Raw genomic sequence first — 16,602 nt, forward strand, 5'->3', positions numbered from 1 at the left:
GACTTTTATAGTCCTATGACATACAGTATATGTGGAGCATCACGATCCTTAATTCATCTTAAAACACTATTTCCTCATCAACACCAACACAAGCCGAGGGGCGGCTAGGTGCAGATATAATCAAGAAATAAAAAAGAAAATTCGACTCTCTTTAAAACCTATTACTATTTTCTTCGTGGCCTCCGATTGACGCGCCATCTTTGAAGGGCGGAAATTATAGAAAACGTTTTAGTATTACAAGGTAAACTTAAACGAAAGGGTTTCGTCAAAAGTACTTATTTTTACTAATTTTGGTAAGGTTTGGTTCGATAAGGTAAACATTTCTGGTATCGAAATTATTATTCAAAAGTATCATTAAAACATTTCTGCAATAATGACCAAACTCGACAAGGTCTTCATGTGGTTACCGTCTTCTACACCTTTACATTGACTTGTTATCATTATTATGCTCGTATCAGTAACTAATTCCTAATACCACGTTTTACACATACTTACCACAGCCTTCCTTGATAGACTTTCCAGAAAGGGTTACCAGTTTTTCAGCTTTTTTTTTTTGTAGTAAGTTGTTATTGCTATCCTCAAATAAAGATGCTTTATCTAGTTATAATCATAATACTGACACTGATAATACAAAAAAGTCAATTACAGTATTAAAAATTTAATTGGATTTATTTGATAGGAACGCTTAAAATCAGCTTAGGAATCCAAATATTTTCAACATACACATTTTAAAGTAGTTGATAAGCAAAATATACGATATACCTGCTGCTGGGATAACTGTGCACACAAGATATCCATTGACTGTATATTGATCTGATGTAAAGTGGCTGATACACACCACATTAGATGTACTTCCATATTGAGCGGTTTCAATGTTCTATCTTTCAAATACGTTTTAGTTAGTGTGTGCAGCCATTCCAGGCAGTTGTTAAAAATGTTCGATGATTGCAAATAATACAATCAGAGAGAAGTTTTTAGCACCCATCTAAGTACAGCACTGAGTAATTATTCGTTTTAGAATATGACCTGAACTTTGGCATGAAAGCTTGTTTTTCTGGTGTATTTCACTATGTTTTGTGGGATACAAACCTTCATTTCAAGAAACTGTGCTAAAAAGAATATTAATTTCCACAAAACACTTACATATTAATATCAACTTACCTTTTTTATCTTTGAGAAAACGATGGAATTTTAGCTGGTTGTAATTCCTCTTGTCTTTCCTACACATGACACAGCGATCATGGGTTACACTTATATTGGGAGCCACGAATTACCCAAATGTACCCAAAAGTATAGAAAATAAGGGTAAAATCTTAACGAATATCTGTTATACATACACAAAACATGTTTAATAATATTTTTTGTGTAATTTGGTAAAAATAATTTGTAAGATGAAATAATAAACAGAAAAACTTTCAGTATTGGCGAACGATAAATTCCAAAGAGTTCGTGAACAAGAGAGATAACTCAGATCCATCGTGATGCACTTCGCTAACCTAACCTAACCTAACGAAAGTAAATCCTACGGCTATGTTAAATACCCCAAAGTAACAGAAACATCGGTAACTATATCTCCATTTTGGATAGGTGACTCTTTGGAATTTAGCGTTTTTCGCTGTTTATTTTTTCATTATTTTGACTACATTTCAATGAAAACATTAATCAGGTTTTATTGATGTAAAACATATATTCGTTAAGATTTTACCCTGATTTAATATACTTTTGGGTACTTTTGGGTAATTCGTTGGACCGCTTGTTATTCGTATTAATTATACCCATTTGACAGGTTAAACATGCAGTCTCCCAAATGTAAAGAAATAGCAGACAAGCAGCACGGATCACCGCCTCTACACTGATAGGTGGAGGTAATAGTTCCTTCCAACTTCCATGCTGTATATTAATTTTCTTGGTATGTCTGGTGGTCACTACCTCATTGGCCGGAGTTTGCTTTTCCACGATGAACTACGCTCATTGTTACCCCTAATCCTCTTTGTTGTTGTTATAATGTTATTGCTGTGCTTCAACAATAAGATTTTAAAGCGAGCACATAACAAATTTACTTATACACTGTTCACTACTCCAGTCATCATTGTCAAGCTTTCAAGAAATAATGAATGTTTCATTTGGTATTTAGCTATTAGAATCAACGACCTCATAAATAGTATATTTTTGTTAGTCCGCATGTAGATATAAAGTAAAATTACTTATTTTTGAAGATAGACTTTTCCAAGTATCACTGACTGCACCATTTTACTTCCCTGCCGCTAGAGGACGCGCGGGTGTGTTGACCTCAGTGAGCACACGGTGTTCTAGAGACTATCACTCAACATAATCGACAAGTGAGCACCATTACCTCAAAATAGGTCAAAGTGAGGTGAGCTAAAGGTTTAACGTGTGTTTATAGACTAATGATTTAATTTAGACTTAGAATATTGATACGGGGCTTTATCGACCATATTGGAAATAAGTACAGGTGCGTATTTATACTTTGTGATATCCTCGGTAACTGTTTATATATGTATGCTTGTACTGGATGAATATTTACGTAATTACTTCTGCAAATATTCGTTTAATGGCTGTGGCTCCATTTTTTTATAATAATTCAACATTCAAATCACTGTTGAAACCTAACCTAACCTCTTATCAACCATGTATTACTAATTAAGTTATCGCAACCAACCAACCAAAACTACCTAACCTAACCTAACCTAAATTTTTGCTGTAGCCATTAAAAGAATATTAACAATTCAAATAAAATAAAAAACTATTAGTCGATATAAGTTCACATCGATTCAGTGTGGGGTACGTGATGTTGGTTCACACTCAGGATGGGATGGAGAAAGGAAACTCACAATGTGCTCTCTGTATATATGTTGTATTGAATGTACAGTGCAGCTTGGTGCTGGGAAGACAGCATGGTTACAAGCGTGATGTAGAGAGAGCTGGTTGGTGAGGGTGCTCAGAGGAGTACAGGCAGCTTGAAGGGCGGCATAGTCGTCGGTGGGAGCGAGGGCCGCCAGGCAGGAGTGGAGGAGGTGGTGTTACTTGAAGACTGGCTGTAGGTAGTAAGAGAGGTCACCACGAGGTGTGGGTCACTGGCTGGAGCGAGGGCTGCCAGGCAGGAGTGGAGGAAGAGGTGTTGCTTGCTGGTTGGTGTAGGTAGAAGAGGGGATGGTCACCACGAGGTCAGGTCTTATATAGCGGAGGTAGGCGTGGCTTAATAGTTAACCTCCGTCATGTAAGGCGGCGCTGGTTGACCTAGACCACGAGGCATACACTGGGGAATTTGCGGGGTCGGCTACTCAGCGACAAAAGCGTTTGTAGGGGAGGGATCCACTACATCAGCATACACATAGCTAGAGCAGCTATATATAGGGGTAAAAGTAAATTACTTGGACCAGGGATAACCCAGGAAAGCTAGTAAAGGCTTATTTCCATTAGGGTCCTACTAAATTAACCAAATTATTCACATGAACCAGGAACTTTATGTATTTTTTTCTATAAAAGGTTAATGTAACACTGCAGGAAGGTTGCACACCTGAATCAACAACTTTAGGACATTTCTGGGAAGTGTATGAGAACAGCTCTACCACCGAAAGGAGTTGTTCAATTTCTTTAATTTTTTTTTATCCGCAGATGCTGCATGAGACCTATAATAAAACAAGATGCCACATTTTTCATAACTAATTTCCCAAGGATGGCTTTAGCTATTTGTGTTGTGTATCTACATTTCATACAACAATAATTACTGAAACCTGTGATATGCTTATGTAGGGAGTTTTCAGCCTTTCATAAATGTTGTGACTCATCTTACTGAGAATGGGTTTGGAGGACTACAGTATATAGTTTGTAAGAGGAACTTTTATACTACACTTTTATGGTTGGATGAGTGATACACAGGCAACTGTAATGTTTTTTCTTTTGTCCATGTTCATTGATTATAAGATTACAGTACTGTATATCTTTTCTGATCTAATTTTATTTTAGTTTGTGTACAGTTCTCTTAATACTGCAATAGCATTTCTTAATACCATTTATATGCAACTTTTTTTTTAATATAATGGCAAACAGGACCTAAGAGACTAAGTGTCATAGTGGTGACAGGAATACATTTCTTAACAAAAGATCGTTTTTTTTCATCTGGAAGTGAGAAAGCTGTCTTAACGTAGCAAAAACTGGGAAAACAAGCCATAAGTATAAAAGGCTGAAAATAATATTTTTGTTGGTCTGTATACTCTATGGTAAGGCTCAGAGTTTAGTGATTCAGTACTGCATTATGATGGAGCACTGGTAGTCATGTAGGCCACAGCCTTCTAGCTGCTGTGTTTAAACAGCACCAAGCTGGTGTACAGGTAGCCACCTGTTTACTGCTTTGACAAGGCATAAATTTTTGGTGCTGCATTTTTTCTTTTATATGCTTAATATTTATTTTATGATGAGGTTAAACTAAAATCCCCTACCAAAATCCATTAACAACAACCCTTCCTCCTTCCTTAGGTCTGTGAGAGGTCACTTAGAACTCAGTAGAAACTGAGAATTGAACAAAAATCATGTTGATAGACATTATGCCATTGTATATCAATGGCTGATTGGGCAGACTTGGCTCTAATAACATTTCTTAACCTTTTGAGTTTTTTCTTCAGTATTATTTTAGTTTTGTTCATCCAGGGAATTAGTAGCTTAGACAATTCTAAGACACTTTTCTTCTATGACGTTTCCCTTGCAAACAACTTACATATGCCGGGGGGGCAGAGCCCCCCCAGTTATGTTAGGTCAGGTCATTTGCGAAGGAAACGTCATAGAAAAAAAGTGTCTTAGAATTGTTTAAACTATTGATTCCAATTTCAATTCTTAAGATTCCTCAGATGACCAAAACTAAAACTTTACCTTTTCTTCTTCTTTTTTGTTGTTGTCGTCTTCTCACTATCACCCTTGTTTGAGGGGATGGTACAGTAGTGAAGGAAAGGTGATTGGTTCATCCAAAAGAACTAAATATCAACCTTGGCTGACAGCTCACTGGGTATTTTCTTTTATCTTTTCCTTATGTAGCATTGTTTACACATGTACCTTTGAAAAATTGAATTAAACTATTATGCCAGCTTTCATGATTAACATAAGAGTTGAGTGTGTGGTAACAAAACATCTGCATTTTTTCTTCTTGTTAATTAACCTCATAGTCATTATAGATGAGAATGCAAGTTTTCCTTTTGGCTCATGATGTGACATTGAACCTAATTATTGCTGTGGTAGTCATCAATTTCCCTAAAAGATGGCTGATGTCTTACATAGTGTCTGTAGACAAGAAGCAGCATGATTTCCTAATGGATGGTGTATGTGATGTGGAATCTAATTTTGTTGTGTTACTGATTTTGTTTCTCATTAGGACAGTACCATCATCACCTCACCCACCCATCAGCATGAGCGCAGCCAACATGACGACCAGTGACAAGTATGTGTTGGTTTTTGTTTAGTTTACACACTAATGTTTAAATCATTCTTCCACATTGTAATATTTAATTTATTGTTTTGTTTGGCTCCTAATACCTTTTTTTTTATATTTACAATTAAGAAATAGAAAATACACATGCATACACATAGAGTGAGTGGACTGTATAGAGAGTACAGTATAGGTGTTGGACTTCCTGGAACTGATATAAATACTTTACAGAGGTAGATTCAATTAACTAGGAAATAAAGAAGTGTGTGTGATTGTTTCTACATGTTATTTTGGCCATTTCTTCCTGCTTTCTACACTTGTCATGCACCATTCTCCTCTATCACCGTACCCCCTTTTTGAGATACAGTATCTGCACCCTTTGTCCCACATCATAGCAAAGGGTGGAAGGAGTAAAGGTAATAGATCAGTAGAACTATAGGCAGCATTTGACTACCAAATAACTGGCCTTGATTTGTCTTGAGTTTTACACCTTTTTTTTTATAGAATGGTTTGTTGAAATTCTGTGATTTATATTTTAAAATGTCTTATGCATTTATGTGTACAGTACCCAGGATACAAACAATTGTCTCCAATATATCATTTACACAGTTCAAGTCTGCAGTACTCTATATCTTGAATCAAATCTTCAACTGCTTATAAAGGTACAGCACTGTATCCCCAATTGCTCTTGAAGATACCTTCAGCATTCCTTGGAGATTAATCCAACGGACCTTCAAGATGTTCTCAAGTCTCATTGATATACAGTAATTACTGTACATTACTTTTCTTTAATGTAACCCAAATGTTGCTGCAGCGCTCATTAAGCACTCAAATGTACAGTACTTCCATCTCCAATGCACTTCCACTACTTCCTTGACAATAAAGTAGCTGCATCACTGCTTCTGCAATTGAGCTTTTCTCCAACTCTTCATTGTACCCTGCAACACCAGTGGGATTACCTATTCACATCACCCAACACCTGTATTTTATAACACATTTCCAACAGTCTTATGATAGAAGCACTTTACCTTTTCTATTCAGAGTAAGTTGGTTGAATATACTTTACAGTAGTACACATTGTGAACAACCTTTGATCCTCGCTACAAGCGGATTTTGCCATAATGTGTCAGGGGAAGAAGGCTAATAGCTTATGATATTTACCTGCCCAACCTTACTTAATCTAATCCAATTCATTATAATCCAGCTCAGCTTAACCTAACCTTAATCACCTTAAAAAATTTTCTACCCTAACCTATTTCACTCCACCCTAAAAGCCAGAGGGATTTCAGCCTAATGTTGTCTAAACTAACCTAAATACCTCATTATTGTACAGTAATTAATTGTAATTGTGCTGATTTTATGTAGCACTTCAGTATTTAAGTTTTTTAGTGTTTGAATATTAATAAGACCCATCCAAACATACAGGTAGGATTTCTCACCTAACTAAGGGTAATTAATACCCTAAACAAGGCTCGGAATCTGATTATTGGACTTTTGTGTGTACAATACTCATTTTCACATCTGATTGTACTTAAAACTCTTCTACCATTTGGAACAACTACTGAAGAACTTGTACAATGTACATGTTGGTTTGGTAAACACAATAAGTTGAGCATTATTAGGTAAGGTAACTTTACAAAATAGAGAGAGAATATATGCTACCCCAGGGTTCATGTCTGTGCCTTGGTTAATGGTCAAAATTTGTGTCTGCAACTGTGGCAGCAGCAGTAGATCCAAGCTCTAATTGGACACTGTTCTGTCATATAAGTAAGTACAGTAGTTAGAGTTATACCCTTTCTTTTTCTTCTTTGCTAACCCAATAAAACCACGGGAAAAGAGTCAAATGAGCAAACTCTGATATCAGAGTTTACTCTAATTTAGTGTTATACAGGTGTATTCAAAGCTAAATCATCAATTTTCTTTCCATAGCAATAAAACCATGGGGGAAAAACCAAATCAGACCAACCCAGTAGAACAGTATATTTTACTGGCTAAACAAGCAAAAGGAGCAGCTGCTGTACAGCTTGTTAAACAGGTGCTGGAGGCTCCAGAGGTCTATGTCTTTGGTGAACTCCTGGATATGCCAAATATTACAAATGTAAGTGCAGTACACATGTACAATACTTATTATTCAGCTAATATAAGTTTTGCCATTTTCAGTTTAATTTGGAGAAGGGTGCTTGAAATATAATAATTAGTGTCAAAATTAATATTTTTGTAGTTAAAATCTTATCAGTCTCTTAGAACCCATATGAAATAAAGTTCTTTGTGATTACCACTGTCGTATTTAAGCAGAATGGTAGAGTATCTTTTTTGTAAGTTGAATAACCTAAAGGATGGTAGTTGTAGGTTGCAGATTTTGGATTTTTCTAAATTATGGACAATGTACAGGTATGCTAAAAGTTAGGCCCTGTACAAAAACCCAAAATCGCACTGACCCCATATGTCCTTACAATGAAATATATACTTTACAAGCTATTTATTATTAAAAACATGATTATAAATTCTTAATTAGATAAAGTAGTAGGTAGTAAGCTCTACAGGTACTGCATTTATAAAATCTACTGGTACAGGTTCACCCTTTCTTATCTGGCAACTTTGAGACGACGGGCCTTCCTGGATAATTAATGGTACATTAGCCGAACCTACATTAAGCCTAATATTGTACACTTTCATGTTATGAATTTTTTGTATATAAATTTGACATACAGTATGGTCTCGGAGTATGCGAGGGTTACATTCCTGAAATCTCCCATAATTGCAAAATTTTCATGCAGTATATTCGGGTCCCCCCTGTATATAATCATATAATCCCTTATTTTATGCAGTACTATACTAAGGTACTGTATGCACTTTTACTTTTTCTAACTCACCATCACGAGCACTGCCACTAATTTTCGTCTTTGGGGCCATGACTGCAGTAAAATTCACCAGTGCGTAGAGAAAAACTTTACCAGCTTCAACGCATGGGAGATGTTCACAGTACCATTGTGAGAGAGAGGATGCCATAGTTAGCACCCAGAGCGGATGAGCTATGTTATGGTTATTTTTCAACTCGTAATTTTGGGTAGATATATGTAGTTTCCTTCGATTTTTTTTTTTACTCTATCACATGCACACAATCGTTCATACAGAATGTGCCAAAATATTATCATAAGGTAAAATTTATGAAGGGAATAAACATTTCTTCGTGCACTGGAGTTAGCACACACAGTCGGGAAGGCGGAGCGACATGGGAGATCTCGGCTGTTCAATGTTTCCTGTGTCCCATGTGTAGTGAAATGAAAGGCAAATGGCAATGCAATATTTTTCTTTTATTTTAATTTATTTATATTATTTTGTATTTATTCCTCACATTTACTGGTACAGTATACAGTATATTATTTTATGTACAAAGAATAGCTCCTCTGGGCGACATGAATTAGTTCAGCCACCCAGCTGACTCACATTTTGAGATACGAGAGTTCCCCAGTCATATTAATTTGAGTCCCTGCAAAAATTAAAAGCGCATGCCCTTGGAGTCAATGGACTGGTGGTTGGGAACCCCTGCACTTAACTTTGACTTGGCTTAAGGCATAACATGATGTCAGCGTTAGCTATCAGCACGTAATTTATGCTTTTATTTAAACTTGCTTTATTTAGATTAAGTTGTTTAACTTTCCTGGAGTGCTGACTGATTTATCACCCGACCTTTCCTGCATGATTGGTCTATGTTCTAGATGTTGTATATAGGAATGATGTTAAACTTTGAGATTTACTTCTAGGCTTTTTTTATTTATTAAATTTTTTTAATGAAAAATCTAAAAAATTAAAATTGTTGTATGTCGAGATTTACTTAAAACAACTTTTTTTTTATATATTTTAAATTAAAAAATTTGACTAAGAAAATGTGAAGACAACAGTGATGTCAGCGGAGTGGTAATGGTCTGAATAATAATAATAATAATAATAATAATAATAATTATTTTATAAACGGTTTATTAATAGAGTTGCAGCCGGTGGCTGAAAACATACAGACTTACATTTGATTTAGACAGAATGATATAATATGCATTGAATACATTTACAGGGCTGTACAGTACATAAATCAGGAGTTGTTTATTATTTTAACAATAGATGGGATGGTGCTGTTCTTATATCTATCGGTGTGGGCTCTTATGGGCTGAATTTTGTTGTAGTGGCGGACTGCGTGAGTTGGGTGGGGGGCTGCATGTGGCAGGAGGTGGCATCCCTCGCGTTACGGAAGGGTTGCGTCCCTGGAAAATTGACCATATCGCGAAATTCCGTTACGCGAAACCTATTTTCCCATTGACTTCCATTATAAAACGGAAGATATTTGAAGTCTAACCAATGTCATTGGCATTTTCAGGCCATTTTAATCCTCTGGCTTAGCTTAGGTCAGGAATATGGGATACAATATTGTCTGAAATTCAGATTTCAGTTCTTGACTACATTTTTTACATTACAGGAAAGTATTTTGAAAGGACTACAGTGCTGTATTGTCAAAATTTTCTAAATTTTAGACAATTCCAAGTTCCAGATAGCCAAATTCTAGATCATAAACCTGTACTGAAATATAATACTGTAGTCTCAAATATAAGATTGGTAAGAAGAAACATAAGAGATCACTTTAGTAAGTAAGGTTCTAATGAGATAGTAATAAAGATGTGTGTGTTTTATTTTGATGTTTCACAGCTTAAGGTAATCATCTACATCCATCTTATTTTGAATCATATCACAAGAAAAATTATGAATATATTTCTGTAAAGTGTAACAAGATTGTTTTTGTTTTCTTTAATATTCCACAGCTAAAAAATAATCCTCAACATGCACCATATTACGAGCTTCTACAACTCTTTGCCTATGGTGTTTATGGTGATTTCAGCAGAGAATCGTCCAAATTTCCAACGTTAACTCCAACGATGCTCACCAAGCTTAGGCATCTCACAATTGTCTCCATGGCTACAGGACAGAAGAGCATTCCCCTGGTCACCCTTGGCACCCAGCTAGGCCTCACCTCCACCAGAGAGTTAGAAGACCTGATTATTGAGGCAATGTATACAGGTAATGTAAACTGAAGAACTGTTTTGGTTGGTTAGTTTAGGCATTATTTTGTTGATAGACCACCTCATCCTCCTATCTTTTAGTATTAAATTCAAGTTTACTTTGAAAATAATTGAGAAGGGTGCATAATTCTCACAGAAGCTTCATTGTAAGATTATCTGAACCATGTCATCTGACAGTGACTGTGTCTTATCACTAGCTGAATCTTGTTTCTTTATTATTGTGTTTCTGTTATCGTATCATTTACATATTTCCTAATGTTTAAGAATTCTTGTAAAAACTAGTTTACCTAATAAACAATACTGTATCAGTGACTCAAGGAAAACATTTTATGTGTATTTTTTGGCCTCTGGAATATAGCTAATTATTTCCATTTAAATCAGTTAAACTATACAGGGGGGGGGGGGCCAAATTCTCGGATTTTTATTTCTCGGTCATTCTATTATTCGTGGATGACACTCTGGAGGTACCCAAGAATGTCTCTGGGTAATTTTAAAGTTGCCAGCATTTTTGCAGCTGGGACAGGGAGCCATTTGTTCTAGAGACAGCAATTTCCTTTACCTGTATTGTTAATACAGTGGGGTATGCTATAACGAATCTAATTGGTTCTAGAACCTTGTTCGTTATAGCATTCGTTCGTTATAGGATTAATCCGTTCCAGGCCCCCAAATACAACCACTTAACACTGAAAAATATAATATAAAATTGTAAAAATTGTAAAAAAGTGCATAAATATGCATCTAAACCCCTGAAATAACCAATATCATTAATACTTGTAATAAAAAAACAATAAATTAGTAAAAAAAAAAAAATAATGTTCGTTGTAGGAGTTTCGTTTGTTATAGCATTCTCAATTTTATAGGTAAAACCGTTCGTTATAGGAATATTCGTAGTAGGATCCGTTCGTTATAGCATACCCCACTGTATGTTTGTGTGTAGACACTCACACAAAATGCATACAAATAAATAATAATGGGAAAATACCCACAAATAATCAGAATTTTTAAAAATAAAAATGTGCGAGTCTACCCTCAAGTCTGTGCTTTATTTATTAAAGCACAAACTTGAGGGTTGACTATCACATTTTTAATAAATTTGTTTCTGATTATTTTTAAGAATATTTTCCCTTTATTATTTATTTGAATGTGTTTTGTGTGTCTACACACACACTTATACCCTGTATACAACACAGGTAAAAGAAATAATTGTCCTAAGGGCAAACACATAAAGGAAATATACATTTCTTTGTACACAAGTAAAAATGGACCCCTCCCACCCAGGGTTAGCAAATGTTATTCGCGGATTTGGCAATTCGCTGCCATTTTGAGAACCTAACCCCCGCAAATTTGGGGGGCCCCCTGTAATTCGCAATTTGATAATTCACAATGTCTTTTTGTACCTAAACCATGAATTATGGTGACTCCACTGTACCTTCTACCTCTCCTTATTATTTCCCCTTTTGAGATTTTGTATGCTTTGATCCACCCCACAAAATAGTGAGAGAGGAGTGGAGATAAGAGGTGAACATATAGGGAAGAAATACTGTATCTGATATTTCTTCGCAGATATTATACATGGCAAACTGGATCAGAAAAATGGTATACTGGAGCTGGACCATGCCATTGGCCGGGATATCAAACCAGAGGACTTACCAAACATTGTAGCAACTTTACAGGTAAGCCTCTTTTGCTGCACAAATAAATGATTAATCCTAAAATCCATTTATATTTCCATGCTTTGGTTGAGTAACTCATATACAGTACTGTACTGCGAAATTTGTCAGGCTCTTTAGTTTTTACATGATCAACTAAATTGGAACTATAAGGGACTTAATTTTTTATCACGGCAATGCTTGATGATCATTAGCAATACAGTAGTGAGAATGCCATTCAGATGTCTATTTTATATGACTTTTGGATTGAATTTTTTGTAAGGCATGACACCTGAGGCCATGTTCTAAATTTTTTTTATCCATTCACAGTCTTGGTGCGACACTTGTGATACCATGCTCACCAATATTGACCAATTGATCACCCGTGCTAACTCAGACAAAGAGAAACACTTGAAGCACCGCAATTCACTAGAAACAGAGGTAAGAAATATTAAACAAAAGTCACAGATCTTATCATAATAGTGGGTGTTTGGGGCTCTTATAATTTACATGTACTGTACTGTACAGTACATGTGGGTTTTTAAAATTATAATCCTCATATGTGTGAGTTTATAATTCATAGAAATCACAATAAGTGTGAGGTTATAGATTTTTCAACCATTAACTTTGCTTAAATAGAAGTCATTTGGAGTTTACATCAGTGAAAGCTTTCTAGAGTGCTAATCACTTAATAGTATTTGACACCTTTTTGGTGGATTAAATTCTTTGTACCAAACTTCATGTATCTGTAAATATTTCATGTATGAAACTTATAAGAATTATGAGATTTTTTGAGATATGATGATCCCCTGTGTGTATCAAGTTAGTACCAGTATACAATAGAATAATTACATGGTTGAATGGTTGTAAAAACATTTTTTTATTTATAGTATTGGTTGTTCATTCTTATATGGTAATTAAATATTCTGAAATGGTTGGAAGTGCAATGTTATACCACTGACTGTGACACATATTTATTAAACTTGCCAGATATGTGTATTTGTTATTACAAAGCTATTAAAGAGTATGTGTATGTAAAACAAGAAAACAAGAATAATGTTAAATTTGCCTATTTACAATATTATTATTTATAATTACATGGCTCATATACTTATACTTCACCTGTTTTTTCATGCTTCCATTCTACTCCCAACTTTACCTAAGCTAACCTGGCCTAACTCAACCTGGATTTTTTTTTAACATAAACCTAATTGAGACTGACAACCTAACATAACCTTAACTAATTTTATCTTTTGTGCACACATTCTTTTTGACATTTCCTGCTCCCATTCTCTTCTCATTTTAATTACTTATTAGTGGAAGCAAATGGTGCCGATTTCACTTACGTGTTAACCAAAACAACAATGAAGAAGACTTTATTAAATGTATTGAATTTTGTTGTCCATCATTTTAACACTTGTAAGCATGGAGGTGATTGGCAACCATAATATCAGTTGATATATGGATAGATGTTGATTTATAGATTCTGTATTATATTATGTGAATGCTGAATAAGGTGTATGTAGATAGATGTATAGAAAAAAATCTTTGCCTTTTTTGTCCATAATTGAAATTGTGTTTTTGTTTTCGTGATAATTTGTGTGCATTACAGTAGGACCATATTGCTAATATTGTTAATGACATAGTTTAGCTGCAAGGCAAGGGCCAATGGTTGCATCCAATCTCCAGCCAAAAGTTAGCCTGTAAGTAATACACACAGTCACTCCCCTGCCCTCATGTTTTACCCAAAATTAGCTAACTGTTTTGTACTAAATTTGATATCGCTCAGTTGTGAAAGAAATCCAAAACTTTTGTTATCATAATTCAAGTATGCTTCGTAAACCCACCAATTACAGAATATGTCAGGGAGGTCTCTTGACAGATGATGTCTGCAACCAAATGTCATTTATAAATTTGTTATTAGAGTTGATGAACTCTTATTTATAAAATTTATTTATGAATTATGAAAAGGCTTACTTCATAACAGTAGTTTTAATCATGACTAAATTTGTGTGCCTTCAAGATCAAGTCAGTCCACAAACAACTACAGTATTAAGAAAACTTAATACTATCCTCTCATGTACAGTATGTTTGATCACAATGGGAGAATCATTCCAACTACAAATATAACATTGCTTTGGGTCCTTCCTTTAGGTTGAAGTTTTGAATCCGGTCTTTATGATTATTGTTTTGTCACTTTTTTTTATCGGAATACCTCTCCTAAGGTAGATTTTTTGGGTCAAAAATTATGAGAAATAATCATCACTTTAAAACTTTCTTGTGATATAATTGTTAAACAAATCTTATGCCTTAAAATTACCGTTGACCAGTCCACATTATAGTAAAAAAGGGCATCAGACAATTAAAGTTGGTTAAAATCTTGGCATCATTGATATTGCCAGTGCTTCTTGTCATAAATTTAATCCAACAGTAAAATATTAACATGTAACTAATGATTTTGGAATAGCATCCATGTTATCTCTATGACCATCTTAGTTCATTCAAAAGTATCAGTGTCAATGTGAATCTTGTACATACTGTTAATTGGAAGGTTTACTGTTTTTTGTTTTGTAATATTAGTTTAATTTTAATGTTGTAATTTAAAATTAATTTATATTCTCTTTGAATATTACAATCACTTTTAGTGAATCTTATATTTAATAACTGGGATCCAGTTCTACTCATCTGTGTGTTATTGTATCCTGCAGGTGTTGAACATAAAAGCTTCACTTAAGACTCAGGCTCAGGAAGGTGATGAGGCCCTGGTGTCGGATTCTCGTGACCATGACAAAAAACGGCCAGCAAAGAAAGGAATCCGTGCTTCGTCTTCAAAGTTTTGGCCTAAGAGTTCTTAACATTCTTGAATCTCCTATCCTTGTGAAAGCTTCTTCCGTGTATTTTCCAATGGAACATATTGGGCGACCATTATTGTATGTATAAATTTTGTAATTGATCCTCAACTTGGCCATGGAATGTGGTGTATACTGGTATACAGTAATTTATGCTTAGCTCAATGTATGTAATTAATTTTTTCTACCCTTTATAAATAGATTATATTGTCATCCACTTCATACATTTTAAAGTGTGACTAATGATGTGATTTCATATGGACTGATGATTATGATTTCTTAAAATTTTTTTTTATCTTGTCTACAATGCATCTCATCTTTAGTAGAGAGGTTCTTGCAGGGGGAATCCCATGCCTTCTTGAACCCCCCGCCCCCCTCCCCAGTACAGTAATTATTCATAATGACCTTCTCCATGGTAATTTTAAACATTAACACTTTCACTGAAGCTATAAAAGCAAGTGTGCTGTTTACTTTAAAAAAGCCATGGACAAGATGACCATGAATATAATAGGCCTCAGGCTTCCTTCTCATCAAGACCTCTACCTGGCATTTTGGCAGTAAGGTTAACAAGTTATGAAATATTGATTAAAGATAAGTATGTCTATAAAAAATCTTTTTAATTACACAATGTTAATCGTACTTAAAAATGTAGTAAAAGATTGCCATTATAATCTCTTTTAAGGAAGCACTTTACTGTGTTCTATTGTTAAAATTGTATTTAGGAGTTTCCCCCCTTAAATAAATAAGTATCTAAGGTAGATATTTTTTCCCCTTTTTTTCATGTTCTTTATTTTAAGATGGGTTGTTTTTGTATTAGTCGGACAATAATGCATTAATAACATTCCTAAATTATATTGTTGTACAGTACAAGGCGTCCTCGCTTAACGTTCCTGAAAAAGCGACATACGAAACGTTAAGCGGATCAATTTTCCCCATAAGAAATAGATAAAATATGAGAGTTACGTTCCCCAGCCTCCCTTTGCCCCATGAAAAAAAGTTACATATACAGAAAATCATTGCCATTTCTATAGAAAATAGTATATAGAACTACAGTACTAAGTTTGTATTGGTACTCACCGATGGGCGGAGGTGGTAGAGCGAGTGTGTGGTGGGTAGTGGAGCGGAGGAGGGTGGTGAGCCACTGAGACTCTGTGGCTGCCTCCTCCTCCTGCTCTGACTGGGGTTCCTCCATTGATGTTTGCTCCTCCTCTGCTGTTGGCGGGAATGTCTCGGCAGCAACTGAATTTTAATTGGCAGCTTCAGTCATCTTTATGTTGTGGAAGTTATACCAAAGCTTAAATCGTTGAAATCAGCCTCATCTGGCCGTAAAGGTCTCTTCCTTCGATCCTTCACCATCTGCTTCCTTCATGTCATCAAACAAGGATCTGGCCTTATGCTGGATAACCATAAGGCTCACAGGGGCATTGCATTGATTCTGGTCCTCCATCCACATTGCCAGCATCTTTTCCACCTTCTCTATCACAGTGCTTCTAGTACTAGTCATCTTAGTAGTTCTCAGAGAAGACCCATTTCCAGCACTGACCTTAATCTTGTCAGCGTTGGTCCAGATAGTACACACCGTTGTGGGGGTTAGACCTATC

The 16,602-nt window shown here is 35.3% G+C and overlaps 1 protein-coding gene across 2 annotated transcripts; it reads left to right on the plus strand.

Annotated features, from left to right (window-relative positions):
* The first annotated feature begins 2,262 nt into the window (after nucleotides 1-2,262).
* Nucleotides 2,263-15,755, plus strand: LOC121869344 (COP9 signalosome complex subunit 7b-like). Of its 2 annotated transcripts, XM_042370655.1 has the most exons (7): nucleotides 2,263-2,374; nucleotides 5,384-5,449; nucleotides 7,367-7,535; nucleotides 10,246-10,501; nucleotides 12,067-12,176; nucleotides 12,483-12,593; nucleotides 14,861-15,755. In XM_042370655.1, exons 2-7 carry the CDS (start codon nucleotides 5,418-5,420, stop codon nucleotides 15,005-15,007), a joined length of 825 nt encoding a protein of 274 aa, XP_042226589.1. In that variant the 5' UTR covers nucleotides 2,263-2,374; nucleotides 5,384-5,417; the 3' UTR covers nucleotides 15,008-15,755. The 2 variants fall into 2 exon arrangements, with proteins under 2 accessions (XP_042226589.1, XP_042226591.1); XM_042370657.1 differs by lacking the exon at nucleotides 5,384-5,449 and having other exon boundaries at nucleotides 2,269-2,374.
* Nucleotides 15,756-16,602: the final 847 nt, after the last annotated feature.

Source organism: Homarus americanus, unplaced genomic scaffold (assembly GCF_018991925.1).
Source record: "Homarus americanus isolate GMGI-L3 unplaced genomic scaffold, GMGI_Hamer_2.0 scaffold36734, whole genome shotgun sequence".
Taxonomy (NCBI): Eukaryota; Metazoa; Arthropoda; class Malacostraca; order Decapoda; family Nephropidae; genus Homarus; species Homarus americanus.